At 41.6% G+C, this 24,414-nt stretch overlaps 1 protein-coding gene across 3 annotated transcripts in view; it reads left to right on the forward strand.

Moving 5' to 3' along the window:
• The window catches only part of LOC148082168 (receptor-type tyrosine-protein phosphatase mu-like), a 52,621-nt gene that overhangs the window by 3,417 nt on the left and 24,790 nt on the right, over positions 1-24,414 (forward strand). For all 3 annotated transcript variants that reach the window (XM_087789278.1, XM_087789279.1, XM_087789280.1), the window contains exons 2-8: positions 11,918-12,016; positions 13,015-13,179; positions 13,250-13,359; positions 23,493-23,571; positions 23,671-23,786; positions 23,860-24,034; positions 24,099-24,211. In XM_087789278.1, the coding sequence (XP_087645404.1) occupies positions 11,918-12,016; positions 13,015-13,179; positions 13,250-13,359; positions 23,493-23,571; positions 23,671-23,786; positions 23,860-24,034; positions 24,099-24,211 (857 nt within the window). The remainder of the gene's footprint in view (positions 1-11,917; positions 12,017-13,014; positions 13,180-13,249; positions 13,360-23,492; positions 23,572-23,670; positions 23,787-23,859; positions 24,035-24,098; positions 24,212-24,414) is intronic.

Genomic DNA, 24,414 nt, shown 5'->3' on the forward strand with positions numbered 1-24,414 from the left:
TATCGAAGAGTGTGTGTGAGTCTATGTGAATGTGTGTATCTGATAGTTTTTGTGAGTCCATGTGAATGCATATATCGAAGAGTGTGTGTGAGTCTATGTGAATGTGTGTATCTGATAGTTTGTGTTAGTCTATGTGATTGTGTGTATCTGATAGTTTGTGTGAGTCTATGTGAATGTGTGTATCTGATAGTTTGTGTGAGTCTATGTGAATGTGTGTATCTGATAGTTTGTGTGAGTCTATGTGAATGTGTGTATCTGATAGTTTGTGTGATTCCATGTGAATGCATATATCGGAGAGTGTGTGTGAGTCTATGTGAATGTGTGTATCTGATAGTTTGTGTGAGTCTATCTGAATGTGTGTATCTGATAGTTTGTGTGAGTCTATGTGAATGTGTGTATCTGATAGTTTGTGTGAGTCCATGCGAATGCATATATGGAAGAGTGTTTGTGAGTCCATGTGAATGTGTATATCGAAGAGTGTGTGTGAGTCTATGTGAATGTGTGTATCTGATAGTTTGTGTGAGTCTATGTGAATGTGTGTATCTGATAGTTTGTGTGAGTCTATGTGAATGTGTGTATCTGATAGTTTGTGTGAGTCTATGTGAATGTGTGTATCTGATAGTTTGTGTGAGTCTATGTGAATGTGTGTATCTGATAGTTTGTGTGAGTCTATGTGATTGTTTTTATCTGATAGTTTGTGTGAGTCTATGTGAATGTGTGTATCTGATAGTTTGTGTGAGTCTATGTGAATGTGTGTATCTGATAGTTTGTGTGAGTCTATGTGATTGTTTTAATCTGATAGTTTGTGTGAGTCTATGTGAATGTGTGTATCTGATAGTTTGTGTGAGTCTATGTGAATGTGTGTATCTGATAGTTTGTGTGAGTCTATGTGATTGTTTTTATCTGATAGTTTGTGTGAGTCTATGTGAATGTGTATATCTGATAGTTTGTGTGAGTCTATGTGAATGTGTGTATCTGATAGTTTGTGTGAGTCCATGTGAATGCATATATCGGAGAGTGTGTGTGAGTCTATGTGAATGTGTGTATCTGATAGTTTTTGTGAGTCCATGTGAATGCATATATCGAAGAGTGTGTGTGAGTCTATGTGAATGTGTGTATCTGATAGTTTTTGTGAGTCCATGTGAATGCATATATCGAAGAGTGTGTGTGAGTCTATGTGAATGTGTGTATCTGATAGTTTGTGTTAGTCTATGTGATTGTGTGTATCTGATAGTTTGTGTGAGTCTATGTGAATGTGTGTATCTGATAGTTTGTGTGAGTCTATGTGAATGTGTGTATCTGATAGTTTGTGTGAGTCTATGTGATTGTGTGTATCTGATAGTTTGTGTGAGTCTATGTGAATGTGTGTATCTGATAGTTTGTGTGAGTCCATGTTAATGCATATATCGGAGAGTGTGTGTGAGTCTATGTGAATGTGTGTATCTGATAGTTTGTGTGAGTCTATGTGATTGTGTGTATCTGATAGTTTGTGTGAGTCTATGTGATTGTGTGTATCTGATAGTTTGTGTGAGTCTATGTGAATGTGTGTATCTGATAATTTGTGTGAGTCTATGTGAATGTGTGTATCTGATAGTTTGTGTGAGTCTATCTGAATGTGTGTATCTGATAGTTTGTGTGAGTCTATGTGAATGTGTGTATCTGATAGTTTGTGTGAGTCCATGCGAATGCATATATGGAAGAGTGTTTGTGAGTCCATGTGAATGTGTATATCGAAGAGTGTGTGTGAGTCTATGTGAATGTGTGTATCTGATAGTTTGTGTGAGTCTATCTGAATGTGTGTATCTGATAGTTTGTGTGAGTCTATGTGAATGTGTGTATCTGATAGTTTGTGTGAGTCCATGCGAATGCATATATGGAAGAGTGTTTGTGAGTCCATGTGAATGTGTATATCGAAGAGTGTGTGTGAGTCTATGTGAATGTGTGTATCTGATAGTTTGTGTGAGTCTATGTGATTGTGTGTATCTGATAGTTAGTGTGAGTCTATGTGATTGTGTGTATCTGATAGTTTGTGTGATTCCATGTGAATGCATATATCGGAGAGTGTGTGTGAGTCTATGTGAATGTGTGTATCTGATAGTTTGTGTGAGTCTATCTGAATGTGTGTATCTGATAGTTTGTGTGAGTCTATGTGAATGTGTGTATCTGATAGTTTGTGTGAGTCCATGCGAATGCATATATGGAAGAGTGTTTGTGAGTCCATGTGAATGTGTATATCGAAGAGTGTGTGTGAGTCTATGTGAATGTGTGTATCTGATAGTTTGTGTGAGTCTATGTGATTGTGTGTATCTGATAGTTTGTGTGAGTCTATGTGAATGTGTGTATCTGATAGTTTGTGTGAGTCTATGTGAATGTGTGTATCTGATAGTTTGCGTGAGTCTATGTGAATGTGTGTATCTGATAGTTTGTGTGAGTCTATGTGATTGTTTTTATCTGATAGTTTGTGTGAGTCTATGTGAATGTGTGTATCTGATAGTTTGTGTGAGTCTATGTGAATGTGTGTATCTGATAGTTTGTGTGAGTCTATGTGATTGTTTTTATCTGATAGTTTGTGTGAGTCTATGTGAATGTGTGTATCTGATAGTTTGTGTGAGTCTATGTGAATGTGTGTATCTGATAGTTTGTGTGAGTCCATGTGAATGCATATATCGGAGAGTGTGTGTGAGTCTATGTGAATGTGTGTATCTGATAGTTTTTGTGAGTCCATGTGAATGCATATATCGAAGAGTGTGTGTGAGTCTATGTGAATGTGTGTATCTGATGGTTTTTGTGAGTCCATGTGAATGCATATATCGAAGAGTGTGTGTGAGTCTATGTGAATGTGTGTATCTGATAGTTTGTGTTAGTCTATGTGATTGTGTGTATCTGATAGTTTGTGTGAGTCTATGTGAATGTGTGTATCTGATAGTTTGTGTGAGTCTATGTGAATGTGTGTATCTGATAGTTTGTGTGAGTCTATGTGATTGTGTGTATCTGATAGTTTGTGTGAGTCTATGTGAATGTGTGTATCTGATAGTTTGTGTGAGTCCATGTTAATGCATATATCGGAGAGTGTGTGTGAGTCTATGTGAATGTGTGTATCTGATAGTTTGTGTGAGTCCATGTGAATGCATATATCGGAGAGTGTGTGTGAGTCTATGTGAATGTGTGTATCTGATAGTTTGTGTGAGTCCATGTTAATGCATATATCGGAGAGTGTGTGTGAGTCTATGTGAATGTGTATATCTGATAGTTTGTGTGAGTCTATGTGAATGTGTGTATCTGATAGTTTTTATGGGTCCATGTGAATGTATATATCGGAGAGTGTGTGTGAGTCTATTTAAATGTGTGTATCTGATAGTTTCTGTGAGTCTATTTGAAAGTGTATATTGGAGAGTGTGAGTGAGTCTATGTGAATGTGTGTATCTGATAGTTTGTGTGAGTCTATGTGAATGTGTGTATTTGAGAGCGTGTGTGAGTCTATGTAAAAGTGTATATATGTGTGCAGGCATATGAGTGTATGCCCATGTGAATGCATGTGTCTATATCTGCATGTGTGTGTGTTTGTGTGTTTGTGTTTGTGTGTTTGTGTGTTTGTGTGTTTGTGTACACCTGTACTAACAGAGCAGTGTGTTCTGGTGACATCAGCAGTGACTTGAGTCTGTTGATGTCTTCAACCGTTCATCTGCTGCTCATGTCTTCACCTCTCAAGCCTCTCACCAGTTTCAACCTCACACTAAATCACTCCATATATTCAATTGACCAGCTTCACAACACTCTCACCCTTGCATTGTCGCACCAGTTCAACCATCTCACCCCTTAACAAGTCTCACCCTGTTCTTCCTTTCTCACCCTGTCAACAGTGCCTAAAGTACAGTCTCTTCTATAGTTTCATGCTCTATTGTTGCTCTATTGTTGCTCTACTCCTTCATTAAGTCATCCTCCTTTTCACTCACTACTTTCTCATCTGTCTTCACATCACTCACTACAATCACAAAATCCTCACCCAGTTCACCCACCAGCCTGATACTTTCTTATCCTCTCACAGCATCATTCACTCTCTCACTCACCCGCCTCACAATATGGTGAGCCTCACCTCACCCCAATCACCCCCTCATCACTGTCACCCCCTCGCAACCTCCCTTATCTACCAGTCTCATCCCTCAACTCCCTCTTTATCCTCACCCTCTTGATGTCACCCCCCCCCCCCCTCCCTCACCCTCTCACACCCCATCACCAGCCTGTGCCGTCTCACCCTCTCACCCTCACTATCTCATTTAAATACATCTTTGTAGCTCTAATCTCTTTGATCCACATCACACTGAATCTTCACTGTTTGTTCTGTTGGAGCCGGCGGTGCTGATGCTGATCCGTCTCCACGACGATGGGCCCCTGTGGCCTCTGGGATTAACGAGATGTCTTGAGACGCAGCGTCTCAAACCCGGCGAGGATTAGTGGATGGATTATCGCTGCTGTTGTTTAACTGTGAGATGAGAAGACGCCTGAAGGCTCCGTGAGACCCCGAGCCGCCGCGAGGCGTTCACTGACGCTCAGAGGCAACTGCATTTATCACACGTGATCTCTGAGGCCTGATGCCATCAACACACATGCACTAGTTAGGAAACTTTGTCTTGTGTGATTGATTATAAGTGTGCGAGAATGTGTAGAAGTGTGTGTGTGGATGTGTGATTGAGTAGAAGTGTGCAAGAATGTGTAGAAGTGTCTGGTGTGATTAAGTAGAAGTGTGCGAGAATGTGTAGAAGTAATTGTGTGTTTGTATGATTGATTATAAGTGTGCGACAATGTGTAGAAGTGTGTGCGTGTGATTGAGTATAAGTGTGCGAGAATGTGTAGAAGTGTGTGTGTGTGATTGAGTATAAGTGTGCGAGAATGTGTAGAAGTAATTGTGTGTTTGTATGATTGATTATAAGTGTGCGAGAATGTGTAGAAGTGTGTGCGTGTGATTGAGTATAAGTGTGCGAGAATGTGTAGAAGTGTGTGTGTGTGATTGAGTATAAGTGTGCGAGAATGTGTAGAGGTGTGTGTGTGGATGTGTGATTGAGTAGAAGTGTGCAAGAATGTGTAGAAGTGTCTGGTGTGATTGAGTATAAGTGTGCGAGAATGTGTAGAAGTGTGTGTGTGTTTGTATGATTAAGTATAAGTGTGCGAGAATGTGTAGACGTGTGTGCGTGTGATTGAGTAGAAGTGTGCGAGAATGTGTAGAAGTGTGTGATTGATTATAAGTGTGCGGGAATGTTTAGAAGTGTGTGTGTGTTTGTGTGATTGAGTATAAGTGTGCGGTAATGTGTAGAAGTGTGTGTGTTTTTGTGTGATTGAGTATAAGTGTACGAGAATGTGTAGAAGTGTGTGCGTTTGATTAAGTATAAGTGTGCGAGAATGTGTAGAAGTGTGTGTGTGTTTGTGTGATTGAGTATAAGTGTGCGAGAATGTGTAGAAGTGTGTGTGTGTTTGCGTGATTGAGTATAAGTGTGCAAGAATGTGTAGAAGTGTGTGTGTGTGTGATTGAGTATAAGTGTGCGAGAATGTGTAGAAGTGTGTGTGTGTGTGTTTGTGTGATTAAGTATAAGTGTGGGGGAATGTGTAGAAGTGTGTTTGTGTGATTGAGTATAAGTGTGCGAGAATGTGTAGAAGTGTGTGTGTGTGTGTGTGTGTGTGTGTGTGTGTGTGTGTGTGATTGAGTATAAGTGTGCGAGAAAGTGTAGAAGTGTGTGTGTGTTTGTATGATTAAGTATAAGTGGCGAGAATGTGTAGAAGTGTGTGTATATGTGTGATTGAGTATAAGTGTGCGGGAATGTGTAGAAGTGTGTGCGTGTTTGTGTGATTGAGTATAAGTGTGCGGGAATGTGTAGAAGTGTGTGTGTGTTTGTGTGATTGAGTATAAGTGTGCGAGAATGTGTAGAAGTGTGTGTGTGTTTGTGTGATTAAGTATAAGTTTGCGTGAATGTGTAGTGTGTCTATGTGTTTGTGGTTGTGTATGAGAGAGTTTCTGATTGTCTATAGGTGTGCACATGTGTGATTGTTTATAAGTGTGATAGTGTGTGTGTGTGTTTATGATCGTATATAAGTGTAAATGTCTTTGTAAGTGTGCGTGTGTGTGAGTGTGAGTGTTTGTGTATAAGTGTGCATATGTGTGTGTAGGTGTGTGTGTGTGTTGTTGTGATTGTGTATAAGTGTGCGGGAATGTGTAGAGGTGTGTGTGTGTTTGTGTGATTGAGTATAAGTGTGTGAGAATGTTTAGAAGTGTGTGTGTGTGTTTGTGTGATTGAGTATAAGTATGCCGGAATGTGTAGAAGTGTGTGTGTGTGTTTGTGTGATTAAGTATAAGTGTGCGGGAATGTGTAGAAGTGTGTGTGTGTTTGTATGATTAAGTAAAAGTGTGCGAGAATGTGTAGTGTGTGTGTGTGTTTGTGGTTGTTTATAAGGGTAATAAAGTGCTTGTGTGTGATTGTGTATAAGTGTGATAGTGTTTGTATGTGTACATGTGTGAGTGTTTGTGTATAAGTGTGCATATGTGTGTGTTTTTGTGATTGTGTATAAGTGTACATGTGTGTGACTGTCTAGAAGTGTGCATGTGGGTAATTGTATATAAGTGTGATAGTGTGCGTATGTGTGATTGTGTGTATGTGTCTAAGTGTTTGATTTTCTATATGTGCATATTTGTGTGATTGTGTATGTGTGATTGTGTAGACGAGTGCATATTTGTGTGTATGTATGTGTGACTGTGTAGAAGAGTGCATATTTGTGTGATTGTGTATGTGTTATTGTGTAGAAGGGTGCATATTTGTGTGTATGTATGTGTGATTGTGTAGAATAGTGAATATTTGTGTGATTGTGTATGTGTGATTGTGTAGAAGAGTGCATATTTGTGGGATTGTGTATGTGTGATTGTGTAGAAGAGTGCATATTTGTGTGATTGTGTATGTGTTATTGTGTAGAAGAGTGCATATTTGTGTGATTGTATATGTGTGATTGGGTAGAAGAGTTCATATTTGTGTGTATGTATGTGTGATTGTGTAGAAGAGTGCATATTTCTGTATGTGTGATTGTGTAGAAGAGTGCATATTGGTGTGATTGTGTAGAAGTGTGCATATTTCTGTATGTGTGATTGTGTAGAAGAGTGCATATTGGTGTGATCGTGTAGAAGAGTGCATATTTGTGTGATTGTGTATGTGTGATTGTGTAGAAGAGTGCATATTGGTGTGATTGTGTAGAAGAGTGCATATTTGTGTGATTGTGTATGTGTGATTGTGTATGTGTGATTGTGTAGAAGAGTGCATATTTGTGTGTATGTATGTGTGATTGTGTAGAATAGTGAATATTTGTGATTGTGTATGTGTGATTGTGTAGAAGAGTGCATATTTGTGGGATTGTGTATGTGTGATTGTGTAGAAGAGTGCATATTTGTGTGATTGTGTATGTGTTATTGTGTAGAAGAGTGCATATTTGTGTGATTGTATATGTGTGATTGGGTAGAAGAGTTCATATTTGTGTGTATGTATGTGTGATTGTGTAGAAGAGTGCATATTTCTGTATGTGTGATTGTGTAGAAGAGTGCATATTGGTGTGATTGTGTAGAAGTGTGCATATTTGTGTGATTGTGTATGTGTGATTGTGTAGAAGAGTGCATATTTGTGTGATTGTGTATGTGTGATTGGGTAGAAGAGTGCATATTTGTGTGTATGTATGTGTGATTGTGTAGAAGAGTGCATATTTCTGTATGTGTGATTGTGTAGAAGAGTGCATATTGGTGTGATTGTGTAGAAGAGTGCATATTTGTGTGATTGTGTATGTGTGATTGTGTAGAAGAGTGCATATTGGTGTGATTGTGTAGAAGAGTGCATATTTGTGTGATTGTGTATGTGTGATTGTGTAGAAGAGTGCATATTTGTGTGATTGTGTAGAAGAGTGCATATTTGTGTGATTGTGTGATTGTGTAGAATAGTGCATATGTGTGTGTATGTATGTGTGATTGTGTAGAAGAGTGCATATGTGTGTGTATGTATGTGTGATTGTGTAGAATAGTGCATATGTGTGTGTATGTATGTGTGATTGTGTAGAAGAGTGCATATTTGTGTGATTGTGTATGTGTGGTTGTGTAGAAGAGTGCATATTTGTGTGATTGTGTAGAAGAGTGCATATTTGTGTGATTGTGTGATTGTGTAGAATAGTGCATATGTGTGTGTATGTATGTGTGATTGTGTAGAAGAGTGCATATGTGTGTGTATGTATGTGTGATTGTGTAGAATAGTGCATATGTGTGTGTATGTATGTGTGATTGTGTAGAAGAGTGCATATTTGTGTGATTGTGTATGTGTGGTTGTGTAGAAGAGTGCATATTTGTGTGATTGTGTATGTGTGGTTGTGTAGAAGAGTGCATATTTGTGTGATTGTGTATGTGTGATTGTGTAGCAGAGTGCGTGTATGTGCTGGTGTGTGTGGATGAGAGTTCAAGTTCTTGTCCAGAGATGTTGCACTGATTTGTGTTGTGGCCCAAATCCGGGATCATATTCAAAGGATTATTGTTTTTGAAGGTGTGTGTGCGTGTGCCTGTGTGCCTGTGTGTATGTGAGAAGACGTAACTAATGAGACGGGGATTGTAGTAGGGATTAGGGTGTGTATCAGTTTAATCTGTGTTAAGACGTTTCCTGTGTGCTCAGCACTTTACTTACTTGAACCTTCTGTCTGCAAAAATCGATTAGTAATCACTGTTATTGATCAGATTGATTGATAAGAGAGAGTCAGACGGACAGGCATCGATGCGGAGGTCCAAAGACTTTTAACGCCAGGGGGTCCCCGGAAAGTCTGCTGACGAAGCCCAAAGTGGACCGATGGACCAGAATGTGCTCTTCAGCAGTTCTGGGATCAGTCTTGTGCCTCTTTCTTCGGTCTCCGCTGAATTCAATTTTAAACTGGTCGCTGGAGTCGAGGACCTGCAGGATCGTGCCTGCTACACAACCAGGAGGATGCTGCGGGCGACGCACAACACACGCGCGCACACACACATGAACACCCACGAGCAAAGACACAACAACGTTGTTGACATCTCTGGCTCCGCCCACCCGCTAATATAAGGTCATCTGTGACCTCCAGCTGAGTCACAACATTCAACCCAGAAAGGTCTTCACCCAGAGGACACCCTGACTCACACACACTCACACTCACACACACACACACACACTGGGCGCATACAGTAATGCACAAAGACATGGAACACAGTTACACATGGAAGCAGATAGACACTCCTGGATGTGTCCCCCATATGTCACATACCAAACCGTGTTCCTACAGGCAGCGTAGAGTGATGACAGGGAGCCAAAACACACCCTCGGGGGACAGATATGTGTGTGTGTGTTTGGTCAAGACGCACGCACACACACACACACCTACCGGAGCTGTCGTTACATACAGCTGCGCTGCGGTCCGATGTGATGATGTCATGATTCTTATCACTATAATCGCCGTGGTGATGCAGAGGTTGTGCCGTCCATCACGGCTCGTCCCGGGAGTCTTGACTCGATCCGGAGACACACAATTTGCCCAAACATTCTCTTCCCATTGGTGCACACGAGCGTCACCGAGTGTCGACAATACCACAGCGTGACACCAACAACACAACACTTGGCAGTCTTGGTCAGTCTGGATGTGTCACAGGTTTGACTCTGAAATATCGTTCTTGGATATGATTGATATATTGATATGATATGATATGATCTTGAATATGTTTTGTTGAGACAAAGTTCTGATCCATCAACTCATTCAAAGCACCTTTAATCATGTCTGTGTGTGTCTGTGTGTCTGCTCCTGTGTGTGTCTGTGTGTCTGCTCCTGTGTGTGTGTGTATGTCTGCTTCGGTGTGTGTGTCTACTTCTGTGTGTGGGTCTGCTTCTGTGTGTGTGTCTGCTTCGGTGTGTGTGTGTCTACTTCTGTGTGTGGGTCTGCTTCTGTGAATGTATGTGTGTGTGTGTGTGTGTGTCTCCTTATCTGTGTGTGTGTGTGTGTTTCTTTGTGTGTGTCTACTTGGGTGTGTGTGGGTGCGTGTGTCTGCTTTTGTGTGTCTGTGAGCTTGTGATAATGTTTGTGTGTCTGCTTCTGTCTGTCTTGGTGTGTGTGTGTGTGTCTGTGCCTGTCCACATGTGAGGATGTGTGTGTCTGTTTTTGTGTGTAGGTGTGGGTGTTTGTGTGTGTCTGTTGGGTATGTGTGTGTGTCTGAGTGTGTGTGTCTGCTTCGGTGTGTGTCTACTTCTGTGTGTGGGTCTGCTTCTGTGTATGTGTGTGTGTGTCTCCTTATCTGTGTGTGTGTGTGATTCTTTGTGTGTGTCTACTTGTGTGTGTGTGTCTGCTTTTGTGTGTCTGTGAGCTTGTGATAATGTGTGTGTGTCTGCTTCTGTCTGCCTTGGTGTGTGTGTGTGTCTGTGCCTGTCCACATGTGAGGATGTGTGTGTTTGTGTCTGTTTTTGTGTGTAGGTGTGGGTGTTTGAGTGTGTCTGCTTGTGTGTGTGTGTGTCTGTGTACATGTGTGTGTCTCCTTATCTGTGTGTGTGTGTGTTTCTTTGTGTGTGTGTCTACTTATGTGTGTGTGTCTGCTTTTGTGTGTCTGTGAGCTTGTGATAAGGTGTGTGTGTCTACTTCTGTCTGTCTTGGTGTGTGTGTGTGTCTGTGCGGATGTGTCAACATGTGAGGTTGTGTGCGTGTGTCTGTATTGTGTGCAGGTGTGAGAGTGTTTGTGTGTGTCTGATTGTGTGTATGTGTCTGTTTGTGCATGTGTCTGCTTCTGTGGGTGTGCATGTGAGCTTGTGATGATGTGTGTGTGGGTGTGTGTGTTTGTGCGGTGTATCTGTGTGTGCCTGTCCACATGTGAGTGTGTGTGTTTGTCCGTGTGTGTGTGTGTGAGTGAGTGGTTTAAACGCTGCACTCTTCTCAGCTTTAGAATGAAACATCTGCTGCTGAATAGTATTTCCTCAATGCCTACACACACATGAACACACAGTCTCACACACACACACATGCAGACATGCACACACACAAGGACACACACACACAGAGATGGAGGGTGTATGAAAAGGGTAGAGGAAGTGTGTCGGAAAAACAGTTTTTTCAGGAAGCAGATTTTTCTCCGACCTTTGTATCTGTCTCACACAAGTACACACACTTTTCTCACACACCAATATACACACACACACACTCACCGACATGCAGTCATACCAACACACACACGTGGGATCACGCACACACACACAGCGACCCTCATGGTCGCGGCTTAATAAAGGCATGTCTTATGAGTGTGAGTCGGTGCGACCGGTGTGCGCTCGCTCGGGCATGTAAGCGTGTTTGTTAGTGTGCGTTTATTCCCACCAGTTAAATGGCACCTCTGCTCCCTGTCCACTCTCATTTCTCTTTATCACTTTTCCTCGCACACGCCCCACCGACGCACACGGGCCTCTGGGGGTCACTCGGAGCGGGCCAGTGTCATCGCCGCTGTCACGTCTCATCTATTCATGTGTTTGGGTTTCGTTCGGAGTAAAAGTGCGCGGCGCTCAGCCTCACTTTTAGCATTAGCAGGGCTAACTGGCCCCGGGCTCCGCATGAATAATGCAGCAGCCGGAGCCGACGGGTGTGTGTGTATTTGAGTATTATGCTAATTACTGATAATTACTTGGTAACAAACACAGAAATGATCCCTGCCTTTGGACAGGAAGTCCCCCCCCCCCCCCCCAAGTATGGATGGCGGGGGGCTATAGGGGGGGAAGGGATGCGCAACAGGACACAACACGTCCACAGAGACGACTTTGTTAAGCAAAGATTCTCCAAGTGTGTTTGTGGGGGGTTGTAGGGATGATGTTGTCGTGACGACACGGTGGGGTAATAACTATAACACTGATGATGTCCTTGTGTCCAACAGCCTGTCTCACCACCGAGTCACCTGACTGCGGCTTGCTGCAGTCGACGGACGACGATTTCGACTGGCAGCGTGGAGATGGACACACCTGGTTGCCTGCAGGTACCTTTTTTTTTTCTTTTTTTTTCCATCACAGCTGCCGAGGTTCCTCAGGAGTCCGTTCTCGCTCCACCAACGTTGACCCTGATCCAGAGCAGGAGAGTCGTGCTGCTCAACTGCAGCAGAATTGTCTTCCATTGAGCTCAGAGTTATAGTGTGTGTGTGCGTGCGTGTGTGTGTGTGTGTGTGTAACAAGCTCACGAAGGTTATGCTGCTGACGAATGAGAATGCAGCGCTCTTAAATCACAGAGCCAATCAGGTGAGAGACAGAAACACAAGGAGGATGCGATTACTGTGATTGATTGAGGACAGAAAGGAGAAGAGGAGTTAAGGGGAGTAGAGGAATGGACAACAGGGGCTGCTGGGAGGAGAGGGACAAAAGAGTAGAGATAGATGGAGGGATGGAGGAGAAGACGGGAGAGGAGGAGAAGCAGAGAGAGAGAGATTGTGGACGAGAGGAGGAGGAGGAGGAGAGGAAGAAAAGGCTTTTGTGTTTCTGCCAGAACACCGAGCCTCTCTGAGTTGTTCACAGTAACTCGTCCAGTTTAAACTACCTCCTGCCACACACACAAACACACACACACACACACACACACACACAGCATCGATCCGCCAGTGATTGCAGTCTCCATTTAATGTTCCCATAAATGGTACAAGTTCAATCTAATCTGAACGGTGCAGCTGCTGACACACTAACACACACACACACACACAAACATACGCACACACACAAGCAGCCTGTCAAAGAAAGCAAACTTTTCCGTGTGTGTGTTTACAGCTGGCAGTGAGCTGATAACAGTCATCTTAGAATTATTAATGTACCCTGAACACAACTGGGACACACACAAACACACCATAGTGTCAGAAGGGTGAGTGTGTGTGTGTGCGATATAAGAGGGGGAAAAAAAGTTGACAAATCTCCCCGGTTATTTTTTCTATGGAATGTGTTTAAATGTGTTTAAATTGGTAAATGACACTTTGTGTTGGTCTCGTCACGCCAGGCGTGGCCTCCTTCCTGTATGTGAACATGTCGGGCCGCTCTCTGGGTCAGCGGGCCCAGCTGTTCCTGCAGCCCCTCAAAGAGAACGACACTCACTGCCTGGAATTCGGGCTCTACCAAGGGGGGGGTCGCGACCCCTCATCCACCCTAAACGTCTACGTGAAAGGTGAAACGGAATGTGACAGCGGGCGCTTCTGCCGGGTGGGTTTAGTTGACGTTTTGTGTGTCGCCCGCAGAGAACAACAGCCCTCTGGGGGTCCCTGTCTTCAACTGGTCGGTCCCGACCTACAACACCTGGAAAGGGGTGGAGCTAGCTGTGTCCACGTTTTGGCCAAACCGCTACCAGGTGAGTAACCTGACCAGGGTGTCTGGTGCTGTGAACATGAAGAGAATCAATCAATGGTTAGAGATGCAAACATGCAGGATTGCAATAGTATGAGAGTTTGTTGGGGTCGAGTGTTGTTTTAATTTGCTTCCAACTCAATTGACCTCATATTACAAATTCCGATCCAGGCCTCTTGGAGGACGAACTTGTGTTTATAAACAGTACATTCATTTGGCTGAAGAAAAAGAAAATGGTTCTTTTTTATTCCTTCTTCATATTTCCTTTTGTTTCTCACTGGCACAAGCATCGCCTAAAACTTTCCATTTTCATGAGCCTGGCAAAAACTTTCTCCGCATTTCGCGTGGAAAAGTGCATTTCTCGCTTTTTATGCTCGTTGGCAGACGGAGGGCAGATAAGGGAGGATGTGCTGCACTGTTTTCTAATGAATTAATGCACGTTCCAAGGTTTGTTGTGGAACTCTTCGAGTGTGTCATAAGTAGTGATGTACTGATGAAGCTTCATGATGCAGTTTCATTATTTTCAGAGTCCACTAGATGGCAGTCTCTGCACTATTTTCCTTTGTTTTATACAACTGTTCTAATGAAAGATCCCATCTTTTTTAAGTTGATGGCGCCACCTACCGTCCTCTAAACAACATGACACTGCTTCATGAAGCTTCATCAGACCATCACTAGTTATAAGTAGTGATGGATTAGAACGGATGTTCAAAACAATAGAATATAGTGCAGACTCTAGCCATCTAGTGGGCTCTGAGAATAATGACACTGCTTCACGGAGCTTCATGGGCACATGACTAGTTATGAGGACCCATAGATAAAGTATTCAAATCAAATTGATGAATTATCTCACTCAGCGTGTCAACAGCAGGCCAACTACGTGCTGTCTGCCACATGGAACTAATATTAGCATCACTGTTGGCGCGTCACTCGTGCAGCCACGTGGCTCTTTGACAGACAATCAATGCTGATTGCTGTTGAAATCACAGCTTCTTTGCCCTCTCAAATCATATCCGCATATTGTCAAACGGGGGGTTAACTAATAGGCTTTCAGGCTGCCTTTGTGTTTAATAGACATTCACTGACTATAAGAGGGGGTCAACCCCATGTTACCCTAAAGCCAAGAAGTTTACCATGAACTTGGGTGTGTTGTTATACAATGTCCTGGTTCAATTCAATTTTAATGAAAGTGTAAATATTCAAGTAAGTAAAATAATGATTAACACCGTTATCTCAAGAAACTTCTACAGAATAAATAACACTATGTATTATCAGATCTTTTCTCTTTAATGTGTCTAATGACACTGTTTCATGGATATGCCAACAAAGAAAAACTACTTCAATAAAGTTATCTACTAATCATTATTATCTTTAGGGAGGTTCCAGGTCCTGGTATTTAGATCTGGTTTTGGTGAGTGATGAAACTGAGTGGGAGGTTTCGATCACGTGTGTTGTCTTGTGGCTTTCACGATAATCGACAAAGTGTTGAATGAGTGAATTCTTGCAGTATTCGCGTGTGGTCAGCAGCCTCTTTGCTTTCAATCAACTAATGAGTCAGTCACAAACAAATGTTCCGTCATCAATCTTAAAACGAGTATCATAGTATCATCCTTCCTAAACCAACCTCTATCAGTTGCAGTCCAGCCATGCTCACGCATCATTTGTCCCTTAAGAGGACTGTTGTCCAGGTTTTATTATCCAGTTGTTGTCCTGGTTTTAAAATCCAGCTGTTGTCCAAGTTTTAATATCCAGTTGTTGTCCTGGTTTTTATATCCAGCTGTTGTCCTGGTTTTACTATGCAGCTGTTGTCCTGGTTTTATTATCCATCTGTTGTCCTGGTTTTAATATCCAGCTGTTGTCCTGGTTTTAATATCCAGATGTGTCCTTGTTTAATTATCCAGCTATTGTCCTTGTTTTAATATCCAGCTGTTGTTCTAGTTTTAATATCAATCTTTTGTCTGGTTACTAATATTGAGCTGTTTTCCTGGTTTTAATATCCAGCTGTTGTCCTTGTTTTATTATCCAGAAGTTGTCCTGGTTTTAATATGCAACTGTTGTTCTGGTTTTAATATCCAGCTGCTGTCCAAGTTTTGCTATCCAGCTGTTGTACTACTTTTAATATCCAGCTGTTTTCCTGGTTTTAATATCCAGTTGTTGTCCTGGTTTTATTATCCAGCTGTTGTCCTGGTTTCAATATCCAGCTGTTTTCCTGGTTTTAATATCCAGTTGTTCTGGTTTTAATATCCAGCTGTTGTCCTGGTTTTGATATCAATCTTTTGTCCGGTTACTAATATTGAGCTTTTATCCTGGTTTAATATCCAGCTGTTGTCCTAGTTTTATTATCCAGTTGTTATCCTGTTTTGAATATCCAGCTGTTGTCCTGGTTTTAATATCCAGATGTGTCCTTGAATTAAAATCCAGCTGTTGTCCTGGTTTTAATATCCAGCTGTTGTCCTGGTTTTAATATGCAACTGTTGTTATGGTTTTAATATCCAGCTGTTTTCCTAATTTTGATATCCAGCTGTTTTCCTGATTTTGATATCCAGCTGTTGTCCTGGTTTTAATATCCAGCTGTTGTCCTGGTTTTGATATCCAGCTGTTTTCCTGATTTTAATATGCAGCTGTTGTTCTGGTTTTAATATCCAGTTGCTGTCCAAGTTTTGCTATCCAGCTGTTGTACTAGTTTTAATATCCAGCTGTTGTTCTGGTTTTAATATCCAGCTGTTCTGGTTTTAATATCCAGCTGTTCTGGTTTTAATATCCAGCTGTTGTCCTGGTTTTAATATCCAGCTGTTCTGGTTTTAATATCCAGCTGTTGTCCTGGTTTTAATATCCAGCTGTTCTGGTTTTAATATCCAGCTGTTGTCCTGGTTTTGATATCCAGCTGTTGTCCTGGTTTTAATATCCAGCGTTTGTCCTCGTGTTAATATCAAGCTGTTGTATTCATTTTAATATCCAGTAGTTGTCCTGGTTTTGATCTCCAGCTGTTGTCCAGAATTTAATATCCAGATGTTGTCTTCATTTTAATATCCTGCTATTGTCCTGGATTAAATAACCAGTTGCTGTCCTGGTTTTGATATCCAGCTGTTGTCCTGGTTTTGATATCCAGTTGTTGTCTTCATTTTAATATCCAGCTGTTGTCCTCTTTTTGATATCCAGCTGTTGTCCTGGTTTTAATATCCAGATGTTGTCCTGGTTTTATTATCCAGCTGTGGATCAACTTTAAAATTCTGGTTCTTACTTTCAGAGCTATTCTTCGTCAGGCTCCTCCTTACATACTGATCTGATCCAGCCTTACACCCCAGCTCGGGCTCTGAGGTCTGTGGATCAGAATCTACTGATGGTTCCTGAACACGCTTCCGAACCAGAGGAGAGAAATCCTTCCAGGCTGTTGCTCCTAAGCTTTGGAACGATCTTCTTCTCTCTCTGTGTTTGATGGATCTACTGACTCCTTCAAGAAACATCTAAAGACACTTTAAAGTGCAGGCTTTTCCCTGATTTTCTGAGACTCTTGTGTCTCGGTGTTGTCTTGACCTTTTGAGTATTTATTTTATTGGGTATTCGACCCTGGTCTGGAAAAGCGCTCTACAAATACTAATTACTTAATTACTGACTTACTTGTTTTAATAGCCATCCTTTTTCCTGGTTTTCATATCCAGCTGTTGTCCTGGTTTTAATATCCAGCTGTTGTCCTGGTTTTGATATCCAGCTGTTTTCTGGTTTTAATATGCAGCTGGTGTTCTGGTTTTAATATCCAGCTGTTGTCCTGGTTTTATTATCCAGCTGTTGTTCTGGTTTTAATATCCAGCTGTTCTGGTTTTAATATCTAGCTGTTGTCCTTGTTTTGATATCCAGCTGTTGTCCTGGTTTCAATATCCAGCTGTTTTCCTGGTTTTAATATCCAGCTGTTGTCCAGGTTTTAATATCCAGCTTTTGTCCTTGTGTTAATATCCAGCTGTTGTTCACGTTTAAATATCCAGCTGTTGTCATGAATTTAATATCCAGATGTTGTCTTCATTTTAATATCCTGCTATTGTCCTGGATTAAATAACCAGTTGCTGTCCTGGTTTTCATATCCAGCTGTTGTCCTGGTTTTGATATCCAGTCGTTGTCTTCATTTTAATATCCAGCTGTTGTCCTCTTTTTGATATCCAGATGTTGTCCTCGTGTTAATATCCAGATGTTGTCCTTGTTTTATTATCCAGCTGTGGTCCTGGTTTTAATATCCAGCTGTTGTCCTTGTTTTATTATCCAGCTGTTGTCCTTGTGTTAATATCCAGCTGTTGTCCTCGTGTTGATATCCAGCTGTTGTTCAGGTTTTAATATCCAGCTGTTGTCCAGATTTTAATATCCAGCTGTTGTCCTCGTGTTAATATCTAGCTGTTGTCCTGGTTATTGCTCCTGATGGTAAGGTTCCAGGGTTGAGTCAGGTTTGACTTAGGTCAGTCTGTCAAACTGATCCTGTGAAACCTGGGTTTTGTATTTGACAAAGACACTGCAAAAAACTGACAAGAAACTGTTTCCTTCAACTAAGAAAAATCTCTAAACTTCTGGAGCTTGTAATCCATGCGTTTGTGTCTTCTTGTCTGGACTATTGTAACAGTTTGTTTTCATGTCTTAACAACAAGGAGCTGTCTCGCCTGCAGTTGATACAGAACTCTGCAGCAAGAATTCTGACCCGCTCTAGTAGAAGTACTCGCATTTCTCCGATCTTCAAAACTCTTCACTGGCTGCCAGTTTCTTTCAGGATCAACTTTAAAATGTTGGTACTTACTTTCAGATCTATTCATGGTCAGGCTCCTCCTTACATACTGATCTGATCCAGCCTTACACCCAAGCTCGGGCTCTGAGGTCTGTGGATAAGAATCTGCTGATGGTTCCTGAACACGCTTCCGAACCAGAGGAGAGAAATCCTTCCAGGCTGTTGCTCCTAAGCTTTGGAACGATCTTCCTCTCTCTCTGTGTTTGATGGATCTACTGACTCCTTCAAGAAACATCTAAAGACACTTTAAAGTGCAGGCTTTTCCTTGATTTTCTGAGACTCTTGTGTCTCGGTGTTGTCTTGACCTTTTGAGTATTTATTTTATTGGGTATTCGACCCTGGTCTGGAAAAGCGCTCTACAAATACTAATTACTTAATTACTGACTTACTTGTTTTAATATCCATCCTTTGTCCTGGTTTTCATATCCAGCTGTTGTCCTGGTTTTAATATCCAGCTGTTGTCCAGGTTTTGATATCCAGCTGTTGTCCTGGTTTTAATATCCAGCTGTTGTCCTGGGTTTGATATCCAGCTGTTGTCCTTTTTTTTTATTATCCAGCTGTTATCCTGGTTTTAATATCCAGCTGTTGTCCAGGTTTTGAAATCCAGCTGTTGTCCTGGTTTTGATATCCAGCTGTTGTCCTGGTTTTAATATCCAGCTGTTGTCCTTTTTTTATTATCCAGCTGTTATCCTGGTTTTAATATCCAGCTGTTGTCCAGGTTTTGATATCCAGCTGTTGTCCTGGTTTTAATATCCAGCTGTTGTCCAGGTTTTGATATCCAGCTGTTGTCCTGGTTTTAATATCCAGCTGTTGTCCTGGTTTTGATATCCAGCTGTTTTCCTGGTTTTAATATCAAGCTGTTGTCATTTTTTATTGTCCAGCTGTTATCCTGGTTTTAATATCCAGCTGTTGTCATTTTTTTATTATCCAGCTGTTATCCTGGTTTTAATATCCAGCTGTTGTCCTGGTTTTGATATCCAGCTGTTGTCATTTTTTTTATTATCCAGCTGTTATCCTGGTTTTGATATCCAGCTGTTATCCTGGTTTTAATATCCAGCTGTTGTCCTGGTTTTGATATCCAGCTGTTGTCATGGTTTACATTTCTAGCTGTTGTCCTCGTTTTAATATCCAGCTGTTGTCCTGGTTTTAATATGCAGCTGTTGTCCGGATTTTGATATCCAGCTGTTGTCATTGTTTATTATCCAGCTGTTATCCTGGTTTTAATATCCAGCTGTTGTCCAGGTTTTGATATCCAGCTGTTTTCCTGGTTTTAATATCCAGCTGTTGTCTTGGTTTTGATATCCAGCTGTTGTCCTGGTTTTGATTTCCAGCTTTTGTCCTTTTTTTATTATCCAGCTGTTATCCTGGTTTTGATATCCAGGCGTTGTCCTGGTTTTAGTATCCAGCTGTTGTACCGGCTTTAATATCCAGCTGTTGTCAAGGTTTTGATATCCAGCTGTTGTCCTGATTTTGATATCCAGCTGTTGTCATTTTTTATCATCCAGCTGTTGTCCTGATTTTGATATCCAGCTGTTGTCATCTTTTATTATCCAGCTGTTGTCCTGATTTTAATATCCAGCTGTTGTCCTGATTTTGATATCCAGCTGTTGTCATTTTTTTATTATCCAGCTGTTGTCCTGGTTTTAATATCCAGCTGTTGTCCTGATTTTGATATCCAGCTGTTGTCATTTTTTTTATTATCCAGCTGTTGTCCTGGTTTTAATATCCAGCTGTTATCCTGGTTTCAATATCCAGCTGTTGTTCTGGTTTTGATATCCAGGCGTTGTCCTGGTTTTAGTATCCAGCTGTTGTACCGGCTTTAATATCCAGCTGTAATACCAGTTCCAATGTCCAGTTGTTGTCCTGGTTTTAATATCCAGCTGTTGTTCTGGTTTTGATATCCAGGCGTTGTCCTGGTTTTAATATCCAGCTGTGGTCCTGGTTTTAGTATCCAGCTGTTGTCCAGGTTTTGATATCCAGCTGTTGTCCTGATTTTGATATCCAGCTGTTGTCATTTTTTATTATCCAGCTGTTGTCCTGATTTTAATATCCAGCTGTGGTCCTGGTTTCAATATCCAGCTGTTGTTCTGGTTTTGATATCCAGGCGTTGTCCTGGTTTTAGTATCCAGCTGTTGTACCGGCTTTAATATCCAGCTGTAATACCAGTTCCAATGTCCAGTTGTTGTCCTTGTTTTAATATCTAGTTGTAGTCCTGGTTTTATATCCAGCTGTTGTCCTGGTTTTATTATCTAGTTGTTGTCCTGATGTTAATATCCAGCTGTTGTCCCGGTTTTAACATCCAGCTGTTGTCCTGGTTTACATTTCTAGCTGTTGTCCTGGTTTTGATTTCCAGCTTTTGTCCTTTTTTTATTATCCAGCTGTTATCCTGGTTTTAATATCCAGCTGTGGTCCTGGTTTCAATATCCAGCTGTTGTTCTGGTTTTGATATCCAGGCGTTGTCCTGGTTTTAGTATCCAGCTGTTGTACCGGCTTTAATATCCAGCTGTAATACCAGTTCCAATGTCCAGTTGTTGTCCTGGTTTTAATATCCAGCTGTTGTTCTGGTTTTGATATCCAGGCGTTGTCCTGGTTTTAATATCCAGCTGTGGTCCTGGTTTTAGTATCCAGCTGTTGTCCAGGTTTTGATATCCAGCTGTTGTCATTTTTTATTATCCAGCTGTTGTCCTGATTTTGATATCCAGCTGTTGTCCTGATTTTGATATCCAGCTGTTGTCATTTTTTTATTATCCAGCTGTTGTCCTGGTTTTAATATCCAGCTGTTGTCCTGATTTTGATATCCAGCTGTTGTCATTTTTTTTATTATCCAGCTGTTGTCCTGGTTTTAATATCCAGCTGTTATCCTGGTTTCAATATCCAGCTGTTGTTCTGGTTTTGATATCCAGGCGTTGTCCTGGTTTTAGTATCCAGCTGTTGTACCGGCTTTAATATCCAGCTGTAATACCAGTTCCAATGTCCAGTTGTTGTCCTGGTTTTAATATCCAGCTGTTGTTCTGGTTTTGATATCCAGGCGTTGTCCTGGTTTTAATATCCAGCTGTGGTCCTGGTTTTAGTATCCAGCTGTTGTCCAGGTTTTGATATCCAGCTGTTGTCCTGATTTTGATATCCAGCTGTTGTCATTTTTTATTATCCAGCTGTTGTCCTGATTTTAATATCCAGCTGTGGTCCTGGTTTCAATATCCAGCTGTTGTTCTGGTTTTGATATCCAGGCGTTGTCCTGGTTTTAGTATCCAGCTGTTGTACCGGCTTTAATATCCAGCTGTAATACCAGTTCCAATGTCCAGTTGTTGTCCTTGTTTTAATATCTAGTTGTAGTCCTGGTTTTATATCCAGCTGTTGTCCTGGTTTTATTATCTAGTTGTTGTCCTGATGTTAATATCCAGCTGTTGTCCCGGTTTTAACATCCAGCTGTTGTCCTGGTTTACATTTCTAGCTGTTGTCCTGGTTTTGATTTCCAGCTTTTGTCCTTTTTTTATTATCCAGCTGTTATCCTGGTTTTAATATCCAGCTGTGGTCCTGGTTTCAATATCCAGCTGTTGTTCTGGTTTTGATATCCAGGCGTTGTCCTGGTTTTAGTATCCAGCTGTTGTACCGGCTTTAATATCCAGCTGTAATACCAGTTCCAATGTCCAGTTGTTGTCCTGGTTTTAATATCCAGCTGTTGTTCTGGTTTTGATATCCAGGCGTTGTCCTGGTTTTAATATCCAGCTGTGGTCCTGGTTTTAGTATCCAGCTGTTGTCCAGGTTTTGATATCCAGCTGTTGTCATTTTTTATTATCCAGCTGTTGTCCTGATTTTGATATCCAGCTGTTGTCATTTTTTTATTATCCAGCTGTTGTCCTGATTTTGATATCCAGCTGTTGTCATTTTTTATTATCCAGCTGTTGTCCTGATTTTAATATCCAGCTGTTGTCCTGATTTTGATATCCAGCTGTTGTCATTTTTTTATTATCCAGCTGTTGTCCTGATTTTGATATCCAGCTGTTGTCATTTTTTATTATCCAGCTGTTGTCCTGATTTTAATATCCAGCTGTTGTCATTTTTTTATTATCCAACTGTTGTCCTGATTTTGATATCCAGCTGTTGTCATTTTTTTATTATCCAGCTGTTGTCCTGGTTTTAATATCCAGCTGTTGTCCAGGTTTTGATATCCAGCTGTTATCCTGGTTTTAATATCCAGCTGTTGTCTTGGTTTTGATATCCAGCTGTTGTCCTGGTTTTAATATCCAGCTGTTGTCCAGGTTTTAATATCCAGCTGTTGTTCTGGTTTTGATATCCAAGCGTTGTCCTGGTTTTAGTATCCAGCTGTAATACCAGTTCCAATGTCCAGTTGTGGTCCTGGTTTTAATATCCAGCTGTTGTTCTGGTTTTGATATCCAGGCATTGTCCTGGTTTTGATATCCAGGCGTTGTCCTGGTTTGAATATCCAGCTGTGGTCCCAGTTTTAGTATCCAGCTGTTGTCCAGGTTTTGATATCCAGCTGTTGTCCTGATTTTGATATCCAGCTGTTGTCATTTTTTTTATTATCCAGCTGTTGTCCTGGTTTTAATATCCAGCTGTTGTCCTGATTTTGATATCCAGCTGTTGTCATTTTTTTTATTATCCAGCTGTTGTCATGGTTTTAATATCCAGCTGTTGTCCTGATTTTGATATCCAGCTGTTGTCATTTTTTTATTATCCAGCTGTTGTCCTGGTTTTAATATCCAGCTGTTGTCCTGATTTTGATATCCAGCTGTTGTCCTGATTTTGATATCCAGCTGTTGTCATTTTTTATTATCCAGCTGTTGTCCTGGTTTTAATATCCAGCTGTTATCCTGGTTTTGATATCCAGCTGTTGTCCAGGTTTTAATATCCAGCTGTTGTACCGGCTTTAATATCCAGCTGTTGTCATTTTTTTATTATCCAGCTGTTATCCAGGTTTTAATATCCAGCTGTTATCCTGGTTTTGATATCCAGCTGTTGTCCTGGTTTCAATATCCAGCTGTAATACCAGTTCCAATGTCCAGTTGTTGTCCTGGTTTTAATATCCAACTGTTGTCCTGGTTTTATTATCTAGTTGTTGTCCACTTGTTAATATCCAGCTGTTTTACTGGTTCTAAGATCCATCTTTTTTCTTGTTCTGTTATCTCTTTCTATTATGCAATTGCTGTCCTCGTTCTAATACCCTGCTGTCCCGGGACTACACCTGGATCTGGATGCTGTGCAGATTCACTGTGTTCCGGCTATAATTGCACAATTCAATATGATTCTCTCCTGAGAGCAGCTTAAGTGTCGTCAGATCAGTCGGGAGTTAATATCATAAGAGGAAATGGAATTAAGTACAAATGAAGTTACACTTTTTTTATTCTTCTCGGCAGGTCGTGTTTGAAGCCGTCAGCAGCGGACAGAGAGGCGTCCTCGCTCTACGAGACATCAAGCTGCAGGGACACCAGTGCAGTAAGACACACACACACACACACACACACACACACACACAGTGACGTGGTCAACTCCACCATCATTAATCAATAACACTGCGTGCACGTGTGTTTCCAGGTGGAACGCCTCACTTTCTGCATATCAAAGGCGTGGAGGTGAACGCAGGACAGAAGGCGACGTTTCAGTGCACGATCAACGGACGTCCTCAGAGCAACCTGCAGCTGCACCTCCAGGTGATGATTCTCCCTCACACTCGCAAATATCCTATCATAATCAATACCATAATGATCGATCCTCAATCACCAGGGGATGGATGGTCAGCACGCCGGGGCGACCGACACCAAACCTGTCAACTCCCGTCGATATGTTGCTAGTTTCGATGTGAAAAACACGACAAAGAATGACTCTGGAAAGTATCGCTGTATCGGCCAATCAGAGCAAGGAGTGGGCGTGTCCTCCTATGCGGACCTGACGGTCAAACGTGAGTCGAGTCAGCGAGTCACGGTGAGTTCTTGTTGATTTAATCCTTACTTCTTCTGTACTAGAGCCCCCGGTGCCGATAGCGCCCCCTCAGCTGATGGCTGTCGGTGCCACCTACCTGTGGATCCAATTGAACGCCAACTCCATCAACGGTGACGGTCCGATCATAGAGCGGGAGGTGAGTGTTCCCACATTCAGTGACCGAGGATACGTAACAAATCATCTGGAATGAGTCAACATTTGGATTCGGCTCTGTGGTCTTGGCACTCCGTTCATTTAACAGTGATGTCACTTCCTCATCAGTAGGTGGAGGTTTACACATATTTGCTGCATCCACTGGTTAGTCACTTCCTGTTAACTTCCCAGCAGAACAGTGACATT

Source organism: Callionymus lyra, chromosome 4, assembly GCF_982586985.1.
Source record: "Callionymus lyra chromosome 4, fCalLyr1.hap1.1, whole genome shotgun sequence".
Lineage (NCBI taxonomy): Eukaryota > Metazoa > Chordata > Actinopteri > Syngnathiformes > Callionymidae > Callionymus > Callionymus lyra.